Raw genomic sequence first — 22083 nt, 5'->3', positions numbered from 1 at the left:
AGTTAAAGCTCAAAAAGGAAACAATCTCCCAGTCACATCCTGTTATTGTTAACTGTGGGGAGGCAGCAGGAGGAAAGCAAAGCTTTAGTCTGGCTTAGCAGCAGAGGGCACGAGGCAGCTGTCTGTCATAAGTGAAGAACCACAGCTGCAGATCATGTGTTCTGCAGCTCTGGAGGAGTACTGCGGCTCAGTCTTCTGGGTGAGTTGAAAACAGAACAAGGGAGGAAAACACCTTAAATGAGCTGCAAAGAAAAGTTGTTTATTGAAAAAAAAGAAAAAGTTGCTTTTATGCAACTATTTCTCTTCACGTTTACTTTTTTAGACACATTTTTACATGTATGGACGGTAAAATTATGCATTGTAGCTACATTTAGTTATTTTTAGCCTCTGTTTTTGTCTTTTTCTTTAGTTTGAGAAGGTTAAAGTATTACAAAACAAGCAGAAGTTCAGCTGATTTTACATGTGTTTTAGACATACTTTTGTACAGCATTTCTAACTCCTACAAACATGTGACTGGTTTGTAAAAGTTTTACAGAACTCAGCAGATTCCAAAAACGATGATGTTAGCAGCTTCAAAGATTCATTCCTAAAAACATTTATTGGATTAAAAAGAAGTGTTAGTTGTTTCTGTTTTTTAAGCAGCCATTAAGTGAACACTTTCCTTTTATTGTTTAAGAATATGTTCTTGACTTCATGCCAAAAATTGTTAGAATTTTTGCTTTTAGCAGTTGTAAGTAGCAGTTTTTATTTAAAAGAATTAAACAAAAATTAACAAATGGTTGAACATGGACTGTGACACTATGATGAAACTGAGAAATAAGCTGTTTTTGTCGTCAAACCCAGCTTTAATATCAAGTATTTTTAAGACAAAATGTAACCTTCAGAATTTCAGAGCAAAATGCACTAAAAAAAAGGAAAAATGAAAACATAAAACTATATTTAAAAAGGAACAATTATCATTCTAGGAAAACTGGATAGATAAACTGAGTTAATTAGTTCAAAGCTTTATTAAAACAAACACTCTAACCACAGTAAAGAGAAAAAAATATTAGGACTTTGTATCTAAACTGTTTGCTGGGTCAACAAAAGAGAGGTTTTGTGTTGTTTTCTACTCTGGACTTGAACACTGGTTAAAAACAAGCAGCTTAATATGAATGGAAGCAAAGATAATAAAAATGATCTAAATGAAGATTTACTCAGTGGGAATGACAGCTCTAGTTTAAAGCTACAGAACAGGTGAATTACAAAAAAAGTTATACTTTAATTCATAAATTTGATGTAACATTTAGGGTAAAGGACAAATATTGGGGTATGATACGGACAGAACTGTTCTTACTGATTGCGCGTTTGTGTGTCACCAGAATGCTTCATTTCTGGATCGGGAGGATCCAGATCTGCCGATATGTGTGGAGCAGACCGTGTTGGTGTGGATCCCTCTGGGGTTCCTGTGGCTCTTTGCTCCTCCCCACCTCATGTCTCTCTGCAGAAGAACCAGAGTGAACACAAAACACTGGACCAAGCTCTATCTATGTAAACAGGTAATGCAGACAGACACATTTGTCTTTTCATGAATATATGATGTTGAGAGGAAGATTAAGCTCATGTGAATCACCATGTTGTCCTTTGACTCTCTTCTCCTCAGTTTGTGGTGGCTCTGTTGCTCCTGACGGCCATCGCTGGCTTGGCGGTCACATTAGGAGAAGATTTTGGTCCAAATAGCTCCACAGTTAAAAACGCAGCTGTTTACTACGCAAATCCTGTGCTCTTTGCTGTGACATGGGTACATAACTACCATTTTGAATACATGTTTGCATGAATCCTGAACTTAAGGTTTTTAAGTTTGATTGTTGACACCTTTTCTGTTGTCAGATCCTCGTGCTGCTGTGTCAGGAAGGAGTGAGACGGAGGGAAGGAGCCGTGGACTCTGCCAGCCTTTTTATTTTCTGGCTGTTGCTGGTCCTGTGTGACGTTTTCCCTTTCCAGACTCTCATCAGAGACGCACTGAAAGTGGTATGAGCATAGATCGCAAAGCAAGCTGTTAGGAAGGAAAACAAACAACTAAATTTATTGATGCTCCTTTGAACAGGGAGAAGTTAGTGATGTCCCTCGTTTTTGCCTTTTCCACATTTCCTTTGGGTTGGAATTGATTGCACTTGTCCTCTCTGCTTTTGCTGATATCCCCCCAGAGGCGAGGGAGCAAGTAAAAAAGGTTCTTCTCATACAGTCACCTATATTTAAAGTTATGGTTTTATCCCCAGCATTTGTGTGATGTTTGTCCTTTCCTTTGTGCATCTCAGAATCCAGAAGTAGGAGCATCATTTTTGAGCAGAATCACCTTCAGTTGGTTTAATAGGTATATCTGTAATTTAATCAAATCCGAGAAAACACTTGCTTTAGGGTTTTGAACTTATTTTTCCATCTCCAGCATGGTTGTGACAGGCTACAAGCGACCTCTGGTTCAGGCCGACATGTGGGAGCTAAACGAACTTTTAAGCGCTTCTTGCATCAGTAAATGTTTCCAGCAGCACACGGATACAGAGCTAGCTGCAGCTAGAGTTCGGTTTCAACACAAGTTGAGGAAAAACAAAGGAAGGTCTCAAACAGAAGCCTCTGAAAAAGGCATTTCCAACTGTCTGAAGAAAGGAGTGAGTCAGGATGTCCTGATGATGGTGAGACAATAAAACTGTTTCTTATTTACTCAGAAGATTTGATATCTTAAAGCTTTTGACCTTCAGGATAGAACCTATAAGACCTTCAATTAATTGTTTTGTTTTGTTTTAGGAGGACAAAGGAAGGGCAAAAGAAAGGAAACTGAAAAAGAAGAAGGAAAAAGAAGACTATCCCAATTCATGGTTGCTTCCTACTATCTATAAAACTTTTAAATGGACCCTGTTTGAATCTGCCCTCTTCAGACTTCTGCAAGACCTTCTTGCTTTTGTTAGCCCTCAACTCCTTAAGTAAGTGAGATTGTGTTTTCTTTGAAGCCTTTTTTTTTTGCTTTTCACATTGTGTGAACAGCTGCACCATCCTCCAATCAAGTCCATTTCTTTCCAACATTTTCTTTCTTTTGAGTTTAACAAAATATCTGTATTTTTTTTATATATCTAAGTCATGTTCATCTGGTTTATCTGAGTAATATAAATAAATTAAAATACAACAATTGATTAGACAATTTAGAAAAGATGGTTTAAAATAAAATGATAAACTGGATTCTTTTAAAATCCAGTAGAGTCACAGAGGTTATCATTCAGGAAGTCTGATTCTCGGATTCTCCGATCATTTGCTGAAGTCTCTTTGCACAAAACTCTGACTCAGACAAGTGGTCAAGCCTCTTGGCAGCTTCCTTTTTTCTGTGTGAGTGAATCTGTAGGTGGGAAGCAGTAGAAAACTGCCTTGAGTGCTATAAAACCAGAAAACTGCTTTATAATTGCAGCTTATTCAAACAATAGCACTCCCACCCTTTGAAGCCCAGCATACTAAGTGCAGAACTACGATTGTTCACTTTTCTTTGCAAAGTGTTATTGCAGTGGTGCAGCTCAAACTTGAAGCAAATCTGACTCCAACTAAACATCATTTGTACCATCAGGTTTTGTTAGAATGTTTGTTTTAATTCTCTTACTGTAGTCTGAGTTGTCTGTTCAGGAGTGAAACTAACCCTAAAATAACCGATGAATAAGTCAGTAGTTACAAGAGATGTCTTGATAAGCATGACCAGGCCAGGCTAAACCAGCTATTTTTATTGCTTTTGACGGGCTGTAGGAGAGCCTTGAGCTCTGTTGTCTCCCTCTGCAGACTGAGAGTGACACAATCCTGATTAAATGGACATTTAGCTCTCCTTGCCTGCCCACTCAAAGCCTTCTCTTTGTTGGACAGTGTCTGAACAAAACCAGTTTGGTCAAGAAGCTGCATGATCATTTATTCAGACCCCTTGGCACCAAAAAGTTGGACATACAACTGAAGGCGCCTATTGTAGGTATGCAGATTCGAGTAATTTATATTTTAATAGCCTCTCCTACAGTTTTGGGGCTGTAAAAGGCATTGGCTCATGTGGTGTCCCCTTGTGGTCCTGCCCCTATTTCCACAAACTTCTGAAATTAATCAAAATGACATGTTGGATTATCTCTCCCACCACTCACATATGCTTTAAAGGCTTTAGATTTATTGGTGTCTGGCTGGTATTCTTGGTTTCTACATGCATGAAGGACTTTGTTAATGTCAGTTGTCATTGACCACATGACCCAAACAAGGTACTGACCAACTCCATGTTTCCATAACTATACAAACTCTTTGTTCAAGAGCTGCAGTAAAAAACAGTTCACCAAAATCTCACCGCCCTATTATTTGTCAGGGTTTCATTTAATCCTCGCAATTGATGCATTTCCTCAACCTGATACTGAATATGATCATCAATTTAGGACTATTGTGAAAAACTCAGTGGTTGTCATATACACAGTGTTTGTGTCACTTCACATATTTTCAGGATAGCGAGAGAATTGTATTAGGATGATAGACACAACTCATTTTGTGTACAGTCTTACTTATTGGGGCCAAATCCCAAACAATTCTATAGTAAAAACATTTTCAATATGTCATAGTTTTAAACATTTTGTAGGTATAGAAAGTTGATTTTTCCAGTAAATCTTTCAAAGTTCATTATTTAAATTGCCATGAACACACAATGTCAGTTCACGGACGAGCAGCGCCTCCTGACCATAGCGCATATTTGGGTTGGTAGCAGGTAGTCAAGTGTTGTGTGTAAACTTGATGAGTCTCAAGGAGTCATCAGCAAACTTTTACTTCACAGAACTACTGACAGAGTTTGTGACATACCCAGGAGTTGAGCCCCGCAAGTGACAGACCACAACTATGGCATGCACCCTAAAGACCTATGGACTCAAACTCAAACGCCAAACAGCTGCAGGCACATTTAACAGATTTGAAGAGCACTAGAGCTTCCAGACAAACCATTCACAACTAACTCCCCTGCTTTGACTTGAATGCCAGACAATTGTTAAAAGGGACTTTGCAATGGGCTCAAGACCATGTGACCTGGACAATGCAGCAATAGTCTTCCATCCTTTTCACTCATGAGTGTCAGATCACCTTGCACATAATTGGTGGTTGTCAGTGTTCCTGGAAGAGGTGAGGTGAGCAACATGGCACTCAGGGTTCACTTTGACGGAGGAGGTGCAACAGTCTGGCAGCCAACAACAGTCAGCTCAAAATCCATTTGGTCACTTCATGCTCTTACAGTACTTCAGAGGCATCATAGAACCTGTCATCATCTCCCAATTCCACCAGCACACCCCCAATTTTCTGTTCATGTATGAAAAAGCTGCACATATTGTATCAGAATTCTCACAGCTTGGCTAGTTGGAGTGCTCATATGGTATGACCCTCAATTTCATCTCTCTAGACCCCCTAGAGAAGGACATAAACCTATTTTAGAAAAATTAGGAAAAGCATCCATGTAAATAACAATATCCCTAACTCATTGTGAGTAGTTTTGTTGGTTCAGCCACTTGAATATACCACTTGAAATAGACTCCGGTGCCAATACTACAATCCTACAAATGCAATAGCATTAGAATCTTAAAATGCTGTGTTGGGGCTAAAATGGTTATTGTACGCTATAGCTGGGTAAAGGAGGAGCAGACTGTTGGGGCTGAAAGCTCCTTTGTTCTTATCCTAATATAAACTCAGGTCTAGACCATTGACTGTTACCAAACACTCTGTGATTGGAAGATCACCTCTTCAGTGCTTTTTAAAGTAACACTCTCTAGCCTTGTAAATGTTAAGACTTACTTTGGACATGTGGAGTGTGACTATTACTGCACATTAATTATTTTAATCATCAACTGACTACACCAGAGCTGAGGGTGAAAGTTTGAAGAGGTTCATGTATGAAGAAAAAAAATATTCAAAATATTTTAATTTTCTTTCACTATTGATTGACTAGATTATCAAAGTAAAATGCTCTCTTTTATTAATTTCTTCTAGACTGATGATCTCCTTCACACAGGACCCGAACAGTTATATCTGGGAAGGTTATATGTATGCGGTGCTGCTGCTGCTGGTGGCCATCCTGCAGTCTGTGTTCCTGCAGCAGTATGTGCAGCGCTGCTTTGTGCTGGGGATGAAGGTTCGAGCTGCCCTGATGGCTGCTGTGTACAAAAAGGTAACAGGAACATCGTTCAGACAACAAAGTAGTATAAAGTTTTCTTTTCCTTTTTTCTTTATAAATCCATTTAAACCAATATTTCTTTTTTCAGTTTTGACTCAGATTATAAAGGTTATTTTCTGTCAAACTGAAATTTTGAATGCAGTTCAGCATTAAAGATTTCACCAGAGATTACTTGTCACTTTTAGTGTATTTTTTTTTTTCTTGAAAGCCTTTAAAGAGACTTTCCTGGCAGGTATATGGGTGAAAATCTGTCATGAGCACATGAAGTACTGACACTGAATAAAAGGAAGCACAGAGACCATTTTCTTCCCTTTAACTGCAGCTCTCAAAGATGCTATGTTCTCCCTCATTTTGTGCTTTTTTTTTTCTAAGGCACTGGTGGTGTCTAATGACACTCGTAAGGAGTCAACAGTTGGTGAAACGGTGAACCTCATGTCGGCAGATGCCCAACGCTTTAACGACGTGACAAACTTCATCCACCTGCTGTGGTCCTGCCCTCTGCAGATCATTGTGTCCATGGTGTTTCTGTGGCTGGAGCTGGGACCTTCGGTGTTAGCAGGACTATTAGTTATGCTGCTAATGGTCCCCATCAATGGACTGCTTGCTACTAAAGCCAAGAAATTCCAGGTCAGAAATACTTATTTCTTATACATGATAACAAACCCCCCAAAACTGAGTTTATGCCTGCCTGATCATTAAACTTTAGTCTATGTATACATTTTTCACATACTATATAACTCAGAAATTAAACCACAAATACATTTAGACTTATGTTTACAAAGTCTTGCTATCACCACAAATATACACATTTGATCCAAAGCTACAAATATTTGGATTTTTTATGTCCCACCCCAACACTTCATTGGGTTCTTTTCCCACTTATACCATGGTTATTTACAAAATAAATAAATATTCAAATGGTTTTTAGTACTATAATTTTTATATTTTTTGGGTTTAGATCGCTTTTCCACAAAAAGCAGACTATTTGATCCATGGTCCGGCGCATTGTCATGTCATATAAATTTAATTTGTGATTATTCGCTGACAATGAGTGGCCGGCAAATACTGTAAATAAAAAAAAATTACGATTCAATCAATTACGATTAATTTTTCCCCAAGTTTGCGATTAATTAGTTGTTTTTTTTTAATTGATTCCTGCCCCTAAACAATGTTTAGACTGACAGTGCAGCCGTTTGTTAGACCAACAGGTGTGGGAGTAAACACAATGAGATTAAAATGAATACTTAGTAAAGAGAACAACCTTGAATTCACAGGCACTACTCAGCATGTTCTAACTAACTGAATAAAGCCCCCAAAATAAAACAAAAAATAAATAACACATCTCACCCAGTGTGGAACTTAAACCAGAAGGATAGTACTAAGACTGAACCAGAGATGTAACTAAGATAAAACTATTAATGAAAGAAAGAAAACAACGAAAAAAGAAACCCAGGCTTTTTACACCAGCCGCTAGCAGGTGTAAGCTGAGGGAATTCGGCTGCCACTAGAGCAGGGGCTGCTGCTGAGGCTTTTATGCTTCCCTCCAAGAGAGGTGATTGGAGGAGGGAAGGAGGCTGCAATCATCTCCTGCAGGAGGTGGAGTCAGGCAGCGTGGTGGAGTAGGCCTCTGTAGGGGATAAGCACACACACACACACACCCACCCCCACACACACACCCACCCCCCCACCCCCACACACACACACAAGGCATAGGGCTGTAACAGGAATTGATTTATTTCAAGCAATCTACTGTACACACAAAAAAGCAGAAAAGAAGACAAATGAGAGAGATATACATCTATACATAGATGTGTTTCAAACTTGACGAATAGTCATCAGGAAAAAAAAAAAAACAGTGTCCCATAGTCAAATCTGTTGCAGTTCCTGTGGGAAACGTTTGGGTGACATCTGGCCTTGATTGGGTTTGCTTGAGGCTCATCCTGCACATCCTGGCATTATGTGGGCCCAGTATGAGCCAGAACTGGAATATTCATTGGCCCTTATTTAACGCAGTTACAATTATTTTGGGTTACATTATGCTGACATCTGGCCCTACTGTGGTGTGCTTCAGGTTCAGATTTGGCAGCCAGGTGTAGACCCCTTAAGTGCTATCCTTCTGTGCAGTATGTGGGCCAAACTATGTTCCAGAACAACACAGGAGGTGGACATTAGATGGACCATTTGCTGTTCCTGTGGGTAACATTTGGCTGACTTGTGGCCATGCTGTGGTTTGTTTGTGGCTAAAATCTGGCAAACAGGAGAGCTATCATCCAGTATGTGGGCCACATGAAAGTGCGGACTTTAGGCCACATATGGACCAAAACATTTTTGTTATCCATATATATACGGATACACATGATAATGATGCCATTATAATTATTCTAACTCATAAATTACATACAATATATGACACATTAAATCCATGAATTTAGAAGTTTGTCAAAAACAGATTCAAAGCAAAAAATAAAATGCAGTTAAAAACTACATTTTATTGGGTTCTACTAACCAACTAATGTAAGGTTGTTTAATAATAGATTTTTTTGCTTGTTTTTAGTTAAAAAACATGAAATTCAAAGACAAAAGATTGAAGATTATGAATGAAATACTTAATGGTATCAAGGTGAGTGCGTATTTACAATATAGTTATGTGTAAATTTATAATACCAGCCCTTTTTGCACTGATTTTATTTCCATGCAAGTAGATTCTGAAGCTGTTTGCATGGGAGCCCTCCTTTCAATCTCAGGTTGAGTCCATCAGAGGTGAAGAGCTGAAGGTCATGAAGAAGTTTGCGTATGTGTCCTCAGTTTCAATATTCATCTTCACTTCTGCTCCTGCTCTGGTTTGTTATTTAAATAAACTTTACAAATCATTGTTTCTGTACCTTTATTGTTCCTCATGGTGTTTTAACCGTTTCTCTTCCAGGTTTCTTTGGCTTCCTTTGCCGTATATGTTCTCGTAAGCCCAGACAATGTTTTAACAGCTGAGAAAGCGTTCACTTCCATCTCGCTCTTTAACATTCTTCGAATTCCTCTGGCCATGTTGCCCATGCTAATTGCTTCTATTGTACAAGTAAGGAAAAGTTGAACACCCATTTACAGCTAACTTATAATTAAAGCCCACATAACTTCTCTCTCACTATTTAGACAGGAGTGTCTAAAAAGAGACTGGAGAAGTTTCTTGGAGGTGAAGATCTTGAAGCTGACCTTGTGCGACACGACCCCAGCTTTGGTAGGTCTGCTATCACACTTTCCTCTCTGTGGAATTGTCTGATTGAGAAGTGTGTTTGATTTAATTTGTTTTTATCTGTTAGACTCTGCTGTCAGTGTTCATGAAAGTTCCTTCTCTTGGGAAAAAGACACAGAGCCGCTCCTGAAAGAGTATGCTTTTTACATAAAGTTAATTCAATTTTAAGGTAGCAAAAAAAAAAAAAAAGTTTCTCAACTGTAATATATAGTATTGAACTGATGAGTATTATGTTTCAGTGTCTCACTAGAGATTAAACCTGGCCGTCTTGTAGCAGTGGTGGGAGCAGTCGGCTCAGGGAAGTCTTCTCTGTTATCAGCTCTGCTGGGGGAAATGCACTGCACCAAAGGCTTCATTAACATTAAGGTAACTATTGATTTTCTGTTGAAAAACTATGTGTTAACAGTACAAGCATGTCAATCTGTGAATGTAACTGAACAAACACTTGATTAGATTGATGAAAATGTGAATATATCTGTGGGGATAAAGATTCATATGAAGATTTTGTACTTACAAACCAGATTGTGTTTGTTGAACAAGTGAAACACTTCATTTAAAACATAAAACCTTTAAAGAATGTGCAATATGAGCGTTCGTTATTCAATGGTGTGTTTCAATAATTGTAAAATTAGGTCGTTCTCTTGCAAGCTGTTTTGTGTGTCTGATATTTTGTTGCAACTTTACACACAAATGGCTGCCGCCTGAGAAGAAGTTGTTGACAAGCTAAAAGGTGAAGGAGAAAGTGAGACTATACAGCTTGTGAAAATATTTTTGGAATGCCAGAGGCAAAGATTATTCAGGCAAAGCTCTTATCCTTAGTCTCTCTTGTGCAATTTGGGAATGAGTGAAGGGCTGATTTGGAACCGATTACAGTAAATAAAGCTGACATTAATTATCTCTTTCCTTTTTGTGCCTTTTTGCCAATGTCACACTTTCACCTTGGATGCTTCTTGAGCACAGTCTGCTTCTTTTTTGAGCTCTTATTTTTCTCTCCAAGCCCCAACTACACCGGGACAGGTGACATTGACAGCCCTCACCACCACCTGTACCCCATCCTTAATCCTTCTTGTTATTGTAAAGTGTGAGCTACACTGGCCTGAGGAACCCTGTTATATCAGGAAAAACTGTTTGCATCTGCTTCAAAAAATAGATTTCAGGGTGTCAGATTTTAGGTAATCTGGTCTCAAAACTTAAAATACAGTTTACTTTTATAAAAATAAAAAGTCCTTCAAAAATGTGTTTTTACTTTTTGTCTTTATTCTTGTCCTTTTTGTCTTTTTTACGTGTTGCACCTGGACTGTGAAATAGTATACTATAACTAAACTGAATCAAAAAACATTGGATGGATTAGAAGTAAACATGAACTAATTACTGTTTAAACATCTGAACTAACCCTGTGAATTTGACTAAGAAATGGAACAAGAAGCCAAGAACATAAAACTAACATAAAAACTTAAACATGACAATAAGGAAGCAATCTTGAAACAATATTTTTATGATTAAAAATTAAAGTTGTTTAAAAATATTTTTAAACTTCTGTTTCAAAGCATTTTCAAGAGAAAGTCATATTTTAAAGGATTAAATAATGTTTTTAAAAAATTAAAGCAAAAAGTTTCAGTCTTGTTCATTTAGCTATTGACTGAAAGTAGTTACGCATTTTGACTTTTTTTTCAAATGTTTTTACCCAAATAGGTATGATTTTTTAGCATTGCAAATGGCAGAAACACTTTGTCATTTTATTGCTGTATTTCTCTTCAGGGTTCCCTTGCATTTGTGCCACAACAAGCCTGGATTCAGAATGCCACTGTAAGGGATAACATCTTGTTTGGCTCTTCTCATGAAGAAAAGAGATTCCAGGAGGTGATACAGGCCTGTGCCCTTGGACCTGATTTAAAGCTGCTGGCTGCAGGAGAACTCACTGAGATCGGGGAGAAAGTTAGTGACTGTTTGAAGGCTTTATGTTGGGAATATTTTCTAACCAATAAACAGATTAAAAGCCTGTAATAGTTTCTGAAAATTGTTTTCTATTTATTTATTTTTTTGTCTTTAGGGCATCAACGTGTCTGGAGGCCAGAAGCAGCGAGTGAGCTTAGCCAGAGCAGCTTACAGTCAGGCTGATATTTATTTATTAGATGACCCTTTGTCTGCTGTGGACGCTCGTGTGGGAAAACATCTGTTTGATAAAGTTATTGGACCAAACGGACTTCTCAAAAACAAGGTTAGTGCTCTGTGTGTGATGATTGTTTAAGCATCTTTTTTACTAAACCTGCCTTTAAAGACCCATTCTGATGAAAATCATGTTTTTGTAGTTTTTAACTTGTTCTTGGAGCATTTTTCTGATAATAGACGTATATATTTATAAAGAAAATTAAGCTTAAAGATGAATTTCTGAGATTTTCTTCATCCAAATCATTGTGAATAAAAAAAAAAAAAAAAAAAAACGAAAAAAAAAAAAATACACTTAGAAAAGATTGTAGCTGTGATGTAGGAACTACAATGGCACGTCACAAGCTCCCTACTCTGCTCCGTTCCGATACTTCCACTGGTAGACTAGAGACATCAAAGCCTTTGTTTTCCTCATCTGAGCTGGCATCTGACTCAAAACTGTACAACTGAATTGCTCCAATATTGCTTGGGGGCAGTGAGGGGCTGTAAGCTGTGGGAGAGAGTGTAAACAGATGGATGATGATCCGGAGAGGCTTACCTCGCCCACAAATCAGAGGCAAATTTCTAATGAACTTCTGCCCCTCTTAGAAAACAACACAGGTTTATTGATTTTGCCTAAAAATTGCATAATCATAATTGAAAGACTGCTAGGAACGCTTTGAAAATAGATCAAAATGATTGGAGTTTAAATTTATTTGACTAAGATCTAATTTAGAGCTGTGTTTGTGTCTGCAGACTCGTATTCTGGTGACTCACGGAGTAAGCTTCCTGCCTTATGTGGATGAAGTTGTTGTTTTGGTGGATGGAAAGATCTCTGAGATTGGATCCTACAGCAGCCTTCGAGCCAGCAAAGGAGCTTTTTCAGAGTTTTTGGACACGTATGCCAAAGAGCAGAACGATCAGAGCAACTCCAACAAAGGTGTTTACATTCTTCCCCATCGTCTGTTTTAAACATCAATTGAACATATTAAAAGGCTTTTTTTTTCCTTAGCTTTAAGCAGAGCTGTGCGAGAGCCTCTAATTGAACGTCCTGAATGTTATGTTGACAATTAGTGTTTGTTTTACCTGATAAATATTCATTCAGATGGTTGCCAGGATACTGAGGACTTTGAAATCATCCCTGATGGAGGAGATGCTGAGCCAGACTCTCCTCTGGAAGACACAGTTTCTCTTACTCTAAAAAGAGAGAACAGTATACGACGCAGCCAGAACAGCAGCAGGTCTGAAAAACTCAATTGAAGCATGACTCAAACAGCAAATAATACAGATATGTAAAATAATACTCCTTCTGTTAGTTACATATGTCTACTGAAGAAAAAAAAACTTAAGTTTATGCAAATTAAGCCTTAAATTGGCCATGCCATGATTTTCTTGAGCCTTTCAGAGTAAACTATATCTACATAAATGATCATATAATACCTATGGAACATTAAAAAACATATTGGTCATTTTTGTGGACCCTTTTCATACCTGGAAGTAAAACAACTCAATTTCGAAGGCACTGCTTTTTGCTTCGTATTGGTCCCGCCACTTCAGGACATCATCCTAGAACCAGTGTTCCTCAACGTGCCTGCATATGTCTGAGCATGCAAATAAATAGATATTTTGCAGCATAACACTCTTGACCCAGAGTCTGATCTGGAAGTTAAAGTGCACGAGGTACCATAGCATTTGTGTTTGCAGTTTGGATCATTCGCATTTTTTTATGTCGGATGATGATATTAGAACAAAAACACGTTTTTCTTGTTTTTGCATATATGTACAAAAATGTCAGCTTTCTTTTGCTAATATCTCTCTCTTTTTTTAGTGTTAGAGTAAGAAAAAATAGCAGCTTGAACAAATCTGAAGGTGCTGGTAAAACAAAGACCGGACAGAGATTAATAGATGAGGAAGCCATGGAAAAAGGACAGGTATAAGGTTTATCTTTTCTTTCTCTTAAGAAAAAAAGGAACATAACAAGCACCATTTTTCTTGGTTATATTTTTTTACCAGTGCCTAATCTCTCTTTCTACACCCAGGTGAAGTTTTCTGTATACCTTGAGTACATGCAAGCCATGGGCTGGCGGTACACCGTCCTAGTTTTCCTGGTTTACCTCATTCAGAACACTGCTATTATTGGTCAGAACTTGTGGCTTAGTGACTGGACCAATGATGCTACAGATTACCATAACCAGACATATCCGAACTGGAAAAGGGACACCAGAGTGGGAGTGTTCGGAGCTCTTGGAGTCGCTCAGGGTAACTTTTTCATGTTTACTTTTATAAACTTTTTTTGAACTAAAAATGTGTCTTTTTTTTTTTTTTTACTCTGTTGGATCAAACGCTTTTCTATCAAATAATACTACGACTAAACATCTTACTTATATGTGTTTAAATTTAGAGTTTTTCTTTGTCAGAGCGCAAAAAGCACGATTATTTTTTTCAAAAAAAGGTTAAATCTTTTAATAATGAGATCTAAAATACTGATGGACACATCTGTAATGCTTTTCTAGCTAATAACTGTTTCAATATCATGTTGCATTAGTTTAAAAATAAAATATTAAGCTTTCTTTTAAATTATAGTTGTTGTGGGTTGTACTTAATATTAGTTTTCTGAACCCATATTTGCTACTAAGAAGAGATTTGATGCTTTTGACAAGAGGGAAAGCTCCAGCTTAGCCTCACATGTTTCTTTCTGTTGTTCAAAGTAAAAAAAAGGAAAAAAAAAGATGGCCAGGTATGCCTGCTTTTTCAAAAATGATGCTTTTATTGCAGGGTTCTTTGTGTTCCTTGGCACACTCCTCCTCGCTAATGCTTCAGTATCTGCGTCTCGCACCCTTCATTCACGGCTGCTAAATAACATACTGCGAGCCCCCATGGTTTTCTTTGACACGACACCTATCGGAAGGGTGGTCAACCGGTTTGCAAAGGTAGGACTGCTTTGTTCCTAGGATTATTATTAAGATTGAATATAAGACAGCTTCAGAATGAAAGTACCAAGATGTCCTTTTCTTTTTCATCTTTAAAATCTCCAATTAACTCCACTCTTAGATAAAAAAAAAAAAAGTCCAAAGATGAATCCAGCATGACATGTTCATTTCACTGACTTTCACTGAATTCATTCAGTCTATTGGATCAGTGAATTAGAGAAATATTAAATAGTTAACTCTTACCTTTTCATTTAGGATATTTTTACCATAGATGAGGCCATTCCTCACTCCTTTCGTTCCTGGCTCTTGAGTTTGCTGGCTGTCTTGGGAACCCTGTTTGTCATCTCTCTGGCTATTCCTTTCTTCACTATTGTCATCATTCCTCTTGCTGTGATCTACTTCTTTGTACAGGTAAGTTTAGCCCATTATTGAAGAAGAATACCCTAAAAAAACTGTAATTTTAATTAAAACAATTGCAACAAATAGATCAACAGCCACTTCAAAAGTTTTTAAATGTCATCTTCTCTGCCTTAGACTCTAAATTGCAGTCTGCAGCAGTTTTTATTGACCTAGCTAAAGCTTTTGACTCTGTTAATCACTCTTGTCTTTTGGGAAGGCTTTGTGATATTGGTGTTTCTGAAAATCAATGTTGTGGTTCTCAAACTATCTCTCAGAAAGATTGCAGTTGTAAAATTAGAGCAAATTCTTTTTCAATCTTTTTGTATCATCAGGCGTCCCACCGGGATCTGTCATTGGACCAACCCTTTTATCTATCTGCATAAACAACATAGCTGTCTCTGTAGGAGACTCATTGATTCACCTCTATGCTGATGACACAACCCTCTCCAGAAATAATCAGAAAGCAGTTACAACATACACTCATTGGACACTTCATTAGGTACACCTTGCTAGTACTGGGTTGGACCCCCTTTTTCCTTCAGAACTGCCTTAATCATTGATTCAACAAGGTGCTAGAAACATTTCTTAGACAGTTTGGTCCAAATTGACATAATAGAATCCATCGGTTGCTGCAGATTTGTCAACTGCACATCCATGATGAAACTCTCCCATTCCACCACATCTTAGTGGTTCTATTGGGTTCAGATCTGGTGACTGTGGAGGTCGTTTGAGAACACTGAATTCATTGTCTTGTTCCATAAACCTGTCTGAAATTATTTTATGACGAAGCTTATACCTGTGGAAGTAGCCATCAGAAGATGGTACACTGTGGTCACAAAGGGATGGACATGGTCAGTAAGAAAACTCAGGCAGGCTGTGGAGTCTATCCCAAAGTTGGATGGAAGTTATTAATTTTATTCAACTAGACATTTAATAAAATTATCCTTGGGGCACCAGCTTCGTAATGAAGGAAAAATATTACTAATTACTTATCAGCTATCACTTTATCAGTCTCTCAACCTTAGGCCATTCATACCCAAGGGATTTTACCAGGAAAAAAGAAATAGTGAAATCTGAACAACGATGTCCCTTGAATATTTATTGAATAAAATGTGGTTAAACAAGTTGGGAATACTGGAAGTAAAGGCAAAATACTGAAAAGCAATCTGTAAATGCAAATCAGTCATGGGCTTTAAACTAGCAAACTAGAAATAATATGAAAGAAAACAAAATATTTCAAAAATAAAATATCGAAATGAGAGATTTGCTAATTATGTGTGGAGGTATTAAGTGTGTGTTCTGTGTGAAAGGGTGTTTCTCAAAAGGCGTTTAGAAAACAGAAAAACACAGGAAGATAAAACAAAAAAAAAAAAAGGAAAACAAGAAAAGTTAAAAATCTAAAGAAATTCTGAAGCTCCTTGGAACACACACTGTCTTAAACCACAGGAGAGGGATAGAGTTAACCAATCCATTCGTGAGTTTGGGTTCTATACAATGTTCTTGCCATGTCCTAACGAATCTAGATATGCAAATATCACGGGTGTAATCTAACTGACCTCTTGATGGGCTGTTTTTAATTCTGGATTAAAGAAAGGAGAGGTTTCCTTATAGAACAAGGTTTGAATCACACTTATAACATACATGCATAAATCCTATATGTGACTAAATAAAATGTGCTTCATTATCCACATAGACCATCCTCTGTTAACAGTTAAGAGGATTATTTATTTATTTTTCTCAAAGGAGTCAAGAATCTTTGTTCTGTGAAAACAGAAGAGGAAATTAAACAGTTGTTCTATGTCTTCAAAACGTAGTAGAAGGCTATTTTAAGTTCACACACATATCCCACACAGCCTCTTATCATAAGGGGACTCTTGCTAATCATTTTCAAAAGTTTAAGATTTTAAATCCAGGTAGGGGAGGTGATTGCTGTGGCAGTTTAATTGTCACACGAACCCTGTCTTTTTGGAGAGGGACTCTTTTATCTTGAAATGATGCATTCCAAAGAAAGCTGCGTCAACCAAAAGGTTAACTCCTGTTACGAAGGCGATTAGGAGGACTGCATGCTGCACCCTAGAGATGGTTATGCATAAAATTACCATTTTATCAGTAGTTTTTGAGATACTCGGACTAGCTCATCCAGCAACAATGACCATGTCACAAAAGGAAGTCCCTTAAGTCACCTTTCTCCCCCATTCCGATGCTCAATTTGACCTGCAGCAGATCACCTTGTCTATATGCCTTAACACATAGAGTTGAAATTTGCATTAACAAGCAATCGGACAGATATACCTAATTGGCCAGTGACTCTAGGCTTTCTTTATAGGATGCATCCCTCTTTCATTTACTCTGCCAGACAGACTTTGGTCCAGGTGACCGTCTCTATATTTGACTATGGTGATGCCATTTACATGTCAACTTGTAAGCATTTACTGAAGACTTTACAACTCTGCTATTTGATTTATAACGAAGGCTCCTTTCCAAACTCACCACTCTACCCTTTACTCCACATTTAATTGGATGTCATTAGACACTCAACAAAAAAGTCACTGGTTGCTTTCACTTAATAAATCTTCATCTTAGTCAGCTTCTACACAGTTTCATCCTCAACCCGTTCTGCAAAACTCATCTTGTTAACAATCCAAGTCTAACTCCTTTTTTTTTGGTTCTCTTTGCTTTCAGTCTGTTGCAGCCAGAGATTGGAATGACTTACAAAAACACTAAAATTGGACAATTTTGTTCAAGAGCACTTTTTAAAAAATATCTTAACGATCATTTTGAAGAAAATGCTGCTGTAATAAACTGTAGTTTAATGATTTTAAGATTTTTACAGTTTATTTTGTTATTGCTGTTTTTTGTTTGTCTCTATTACCCATTTATTACTTTCCTCCAAAGGTTTTGCCTTTTACCAGTCAACAAAAACAAATATTGTTCTTAATCTCTCTCATCCGGATAGATAAAGGTTAAATCATATTTTTACGTGTTAATTAATATGTAGCAAAAAAGTAAATAATAATAATATTGTTTCATCTTTTCAACTTTTGATATAACTAACAAAATACAAAGAAATGTTCACATACGGCTTAACTGAAAATTTGCATTTTTATTAAGTAAATAGAGTAATTGTGACTATGCGTTTTTGACAACTCCCTTTGATTCTGCAAGAATTACACAATATTTCAGGATGAAAGACCACAAACAGATCAAAACCTATATGTTATATTTGCTATCAGAAGCACTAGTGTGTCCTCTGGGATCATGTTTGATGACTTTTGAAGTGTTTTTTCAGTCTACAAGACCAGAAACAGGCAGTCTATTCAAAACATTGAATTGGTACATTTAAATTCAAATGACAGCATGACAAATTGTTGAAATTTTGTCAGGGATGTGTTGTGTATTTTTATTAAAATTACCTTAGAAAGTGTGTTTGTGTCCTAAAATTCTTTTTTTTAAACCTTTGAACGTGTTTTTGTCTCCAGTGGTCTTAGTGTTCTAGTGATGCTTCAAATAAAGATTTCCTGACAAAATTTGAATAAATGTGATTCTTGTTGGGATGACATTTCATGATATTTCTTTTTATGCAGCACCATGAGACAATCTTGGCTGTGAATAAGAGCTTCATAAATAAACTAAATTGAACTGAAATGACTTCTCTGGTTTAAACAAGAAAACAAATAACCTCTGACAGCTTTGCAGAGTTATCACTCTACAAAACCTGTCACTTCTCACTACTTACATGCCACGAAATTACATTTTTTAATAAAACCATTATTATAAGAATCCAAAATATCTTCACGATTTGTTGTTTTTATTCAGCGCTTCTACGTGGCCACTTCAAGGCAGCTGCACCGCCTGGACTCGGTGTCCCGCTCCCCCATATACTCTCACTTTGGGGAGACCGTGTCCGGACTGTCAGTGATCAGAGCTTACAAGCATCAAGACAGATTCCTGAAGCTTAATGAGATTGCAATTGATAACAATCTCAAAAGTGTCTACCCGCGGATTATCTCAAACAGGTATGATTTTTTTTTTAAATGGACATAATGTGTTTTTTTTGTGTGTGTGTGTGGCTGTAAAATGGTGACCTCTTCTAATTTGTGTCTACAGATGGCTCGCCATTCGCTTAGAGTTCCTGGGAAATCTGGTGGTGTTTTTCTCTGCTCTCTTTGCTGTTATTTCCAAGGATTCCATTGAAAGTGGCCTGGTTGGTTTGGCCATATCATACGCCCTTAATGTGAGTGTCTGTCATCACACGTTTTACAGATTTTGATAATAAAAGCATTATTGTTGGATCTGGTGATGATGACTGTGCTCTTCTGTTGGGTCTTCACAGATAACCCGAAACCTCAACTTGCTCGTGAGGTTGAGCTCAGAGCTGGAGTCTAGTATTGTAGCTGTAGAAAGAATTACTGAGTACACTCAAATAGAAAATGAGGTAATTTATTAAAAACTCCCTTAGAATCCATACTTTTACTTGATTATTTTGTTTTAAAATTTGGCCTTTCTTTTAGGGGGATGCCAAGTCATTGAATTTTAATATTCTATTGGCACATATTATCTAAATAGTATTCTTTAACATTTAAATCCTATCCTATACTTCCTTTTTTGACAGGCTGAATGGATAACTGACCATAGACCGCCAGAGAAGTGGCCAGAGGAAGGAAGGCTCCAGTTTATAAACTATAAGGTCCGGTACAGACCTGGATTAGACCTGGTCCTGCATGGAATCACTTGTGATATTGCCAGTTCTGAAAAGGTATACTTTTTTTTTTATTTTATTTAGGTACATTCTATATTCGTGTGTTTTATAGTTTTCTGGCTCTTTAAATTTGATCAATTTAAAAAAAAATGATTAATTCGATTTGTTCATTTATTTGTTTCTGGGTTTTCTGTCCAATAATTTTTTTTATCTTAGACCGCATAACAGGATAAAAAGCTTCAAAGGTTCTCTCATGACACAAAAGCCATTATAACAGAAAATGCATAAAAAACTTAGTTCTTCACTCTCCACCTGTGACATAGATGCTTCCTCCCCTTCATTTTGCACTTGGTCGATATATAAAAGCTGCAAATTATTGTAACATTTGTTATTGATATGACGCACTCTGAGTGCTAAAAGGTTATTGAGTTGTATTGTTTTCTTCTTTCATGCAGATTGGTATCGTGGGGCGCACAGGAGCTGGTAAATCAAGTCTGACCAACTGCTTGTTTCGAATTATCGAAGCAGCCGATGGAAGAATCCTCATCGATGATGTAGATATCTCCACAATTGGACTGCATGACCTCAGAAACAGGCTCACAATCATCCCACAGGTATAACACTAATGATCAGATTTATAAGTGTAAGTCCGTTCTTCTCTTGAGTTCTGATGTGTTCAATTTCATGAATTCAGGATCCAGTTTTATTCTCTGGAACGCTGAGAATGAACTTGGATCCGTTTGACAAATTCAGCGATGAGGAGCTTTGGAAAGCGCTGGAACTCTCCCATCTGAAGGACTATGTCGCAGGACTGCAGGAAGGATTACAGCATGAAGTTGCTGAAGGAGGAGAGAACCTGAGGTGACAAATGAGGCTAACTTTAAGCTAACATTACAGTCACATCATGATATTTTATACACAATTATATTTTGTTTTATGCACAATACATAATCTTTTTGAAAAAATATTTTCTGCAGCTGATGACTAAATACAGTTTAAATGAGTCTCTTAACATGCAACATCTCATATGTCTTTAAAGCCTTGAAGGTACAAGTTTAAATGCATTTTCAAATTCCTGTTTATTTCAAATTGGACATCAACTCCTGTTCTTCTCTTCTCCCAGTGTCGGACAGAGGCAGCTGCTGTGTCTGGCTCGAGCACTGCTCAGAAAGTCTCGCATTTTAATCCTGGACGAGGCCACTGCAGCTGTTGACCTCGAGACCGACGACCTGATACAGAACACCATCCGCAAAGAGTTTGCACACTGCACTGTCCTCACCATCGCTCATCGGCTGCACAGCATCATGGACAGCTCCAGGTGAGTCGATCAATACTCCTCAGAAGGTACTCAACCATTTTTAAACTGTCTTTGATCCTACTTTTGACAAAAAAAAGTATGCATGTTGTCTTTACTGAGTGGTTCTTCCTATTCTGAGTCCAATATTTTTTAGCCTTAAGGACTGCTTGAATTTCCAGCACATGGCTTATTTGACTGGGATGATTTTACCAAGTCTGCAAATAATGTGAAAACAATTTGACACTCCAGTGTGGGGGATTGTAAAAGGACTTGGGGCAACAAAGGAAAATCTGCAAACAGATAGTAAAGGGAAAGAAAGACAAGATCTCCAACTCCGACAGAAAATATTAGACAATAAATAGGCAAAAAACACAATCCAACTGTAAAAAATCAAGAATTACATCCTCAGCTGTAAGACAGAGGGGCTACAGTATAGTGTAAGATAGATTTTTCATTATTTTTGAGAATGCACAACTGATATATCTTTTTTTTGTCTTCTTCTTCTTAAAGAAAACCACCTTTAGATATTTCTGCATCTTTTTTCATCTATTAGAAAAAAGCATCTAGAAATTATTTTTTCTGCAAGTCACCCAGAACTCACTGCATTTATTCAACTGTAAATGTTCCCTTTTGTTCCCTGCTGTACACATTTTATTTCTCTGTTTTACTGTCACGCTCGTGCCAGCAGTACACGTGTACAAACTGATATTTTTCAATCAGAGCAGGCATTTTTCCCCCCTCAGCTTGGATAAACACTGCTCAGTGTGTGATCACTTTTAATCTGTGTTCTCCCTCCACAGGGTGATGGTCCTTGATGCTGGTAAAATTGTGGAGTTTGATTCACCGAGCAATCTTCTTGGAAACCAGGGCTGGTTTTATGCCATGGCAAAGGATGCAGGGCTAACACAAGAATGTACAGCTCTCTAATTTGGCTTTTTTATCATTTTAGTATGTCAATGAGTTTTTGTTGCACTTTAAATTATAAACATTATAAACATTTTTTTTTATCCAGCTGTAAATGTATTGCTTTTAATGAAAGAATTTTATTAAAAGAGTAGGTGTTTTAATACATTGTAAACTATAAGAAGTTGTTTTTTCATGCAAATGTTCTGGATTGCAGATCCGGGATTCAACTCCAATTTCTTGACTGTGACTTCTTTATGAAAATCAGTTTGTTTACATTTA

General features: G+C 37.3%; 1 protein-coding gene across 2 annotated transcripts; it reads left to right on the top strand.

The window, feature by feature from the left end:
- The first annotated feature begins 82 nt into the window (after window positions 1-82).
- LOC112161546 (canalicular multispecific organic anion transporter 1) lies at window positions 83-21979 on the top strand. 2 transcript variants are annotated; one of them, XM_024296752.2, is made up of 32 exons: window positions 83-199; window positions 1362-1538; window positions 1643-1780; window positions 1870-2010; window positions 2087-2209; window positions 2298-2353; window positions 2426-2669; window positions 2782-2957; window positions 6001-6178; window positions 6557-6811; window positions 8739-8804; window positions 8887-9024; window positions 9108-9254; window positions 9329-9413; window positions 9496-9562; window positions 9668-9794; window positions 11187-11363; window positions 11479-11646; window positions 12330-12513; window positions 12679-12814; window positions 13402-13504; window positions 13613-13832; window positions 14349-14503; window positions 14759-14914; window positions 18719-18918; window positions 19010-19136; window positions 19236-19337; window positions 19515-19658; window positions 20057-20215; window positions 20296-20462; window positions 20725-20919; window positions 21699-21979. In XM_024296752.2, the coding sequence occupies exons 1-32, from the start codon at window positions 155-157 to the stop codon at window positions 21823-21825; spliced, it is 4683 nt and encodes a 1560-aa protein (XP_024152520.1). In that variant the 5' UTR covers window positions 83-154; the 3' UTR covers window positions 21826-21979. The 2 variants fall into 2 exon arrangements, with proteins under 2 accessions (XP_024152520.1, XP_024152521.1); XM_024296753.2 differs by lacking the exons at window positions 11187-11363; window positions 11479-11646.
- The last annotated feature ends 104 nt before the right edge of the window (window positions 21980-22083 follow it).

This window comes from Oryzias melastigma, linkage group LG15, assembly GCF_002922805.2.
Source record: "Oryzias melastigma strain HK-1 linkage group LG15, ASM292280v2, whole genome shotgun sequence".
NCBI classification, from domain to species: domain Eukaryota; kingdom Metazoa; phylum Chordata; class Actinopteri; order Beloniformes; family Adrianichthyidae; genus Oryzias; species Oryzias melastigma.
The sequence above is the reverse complement of the archived record's forward strand: the minus strand, read 5'-3'. Positions and strand labels throughout refer to the sequence as shown.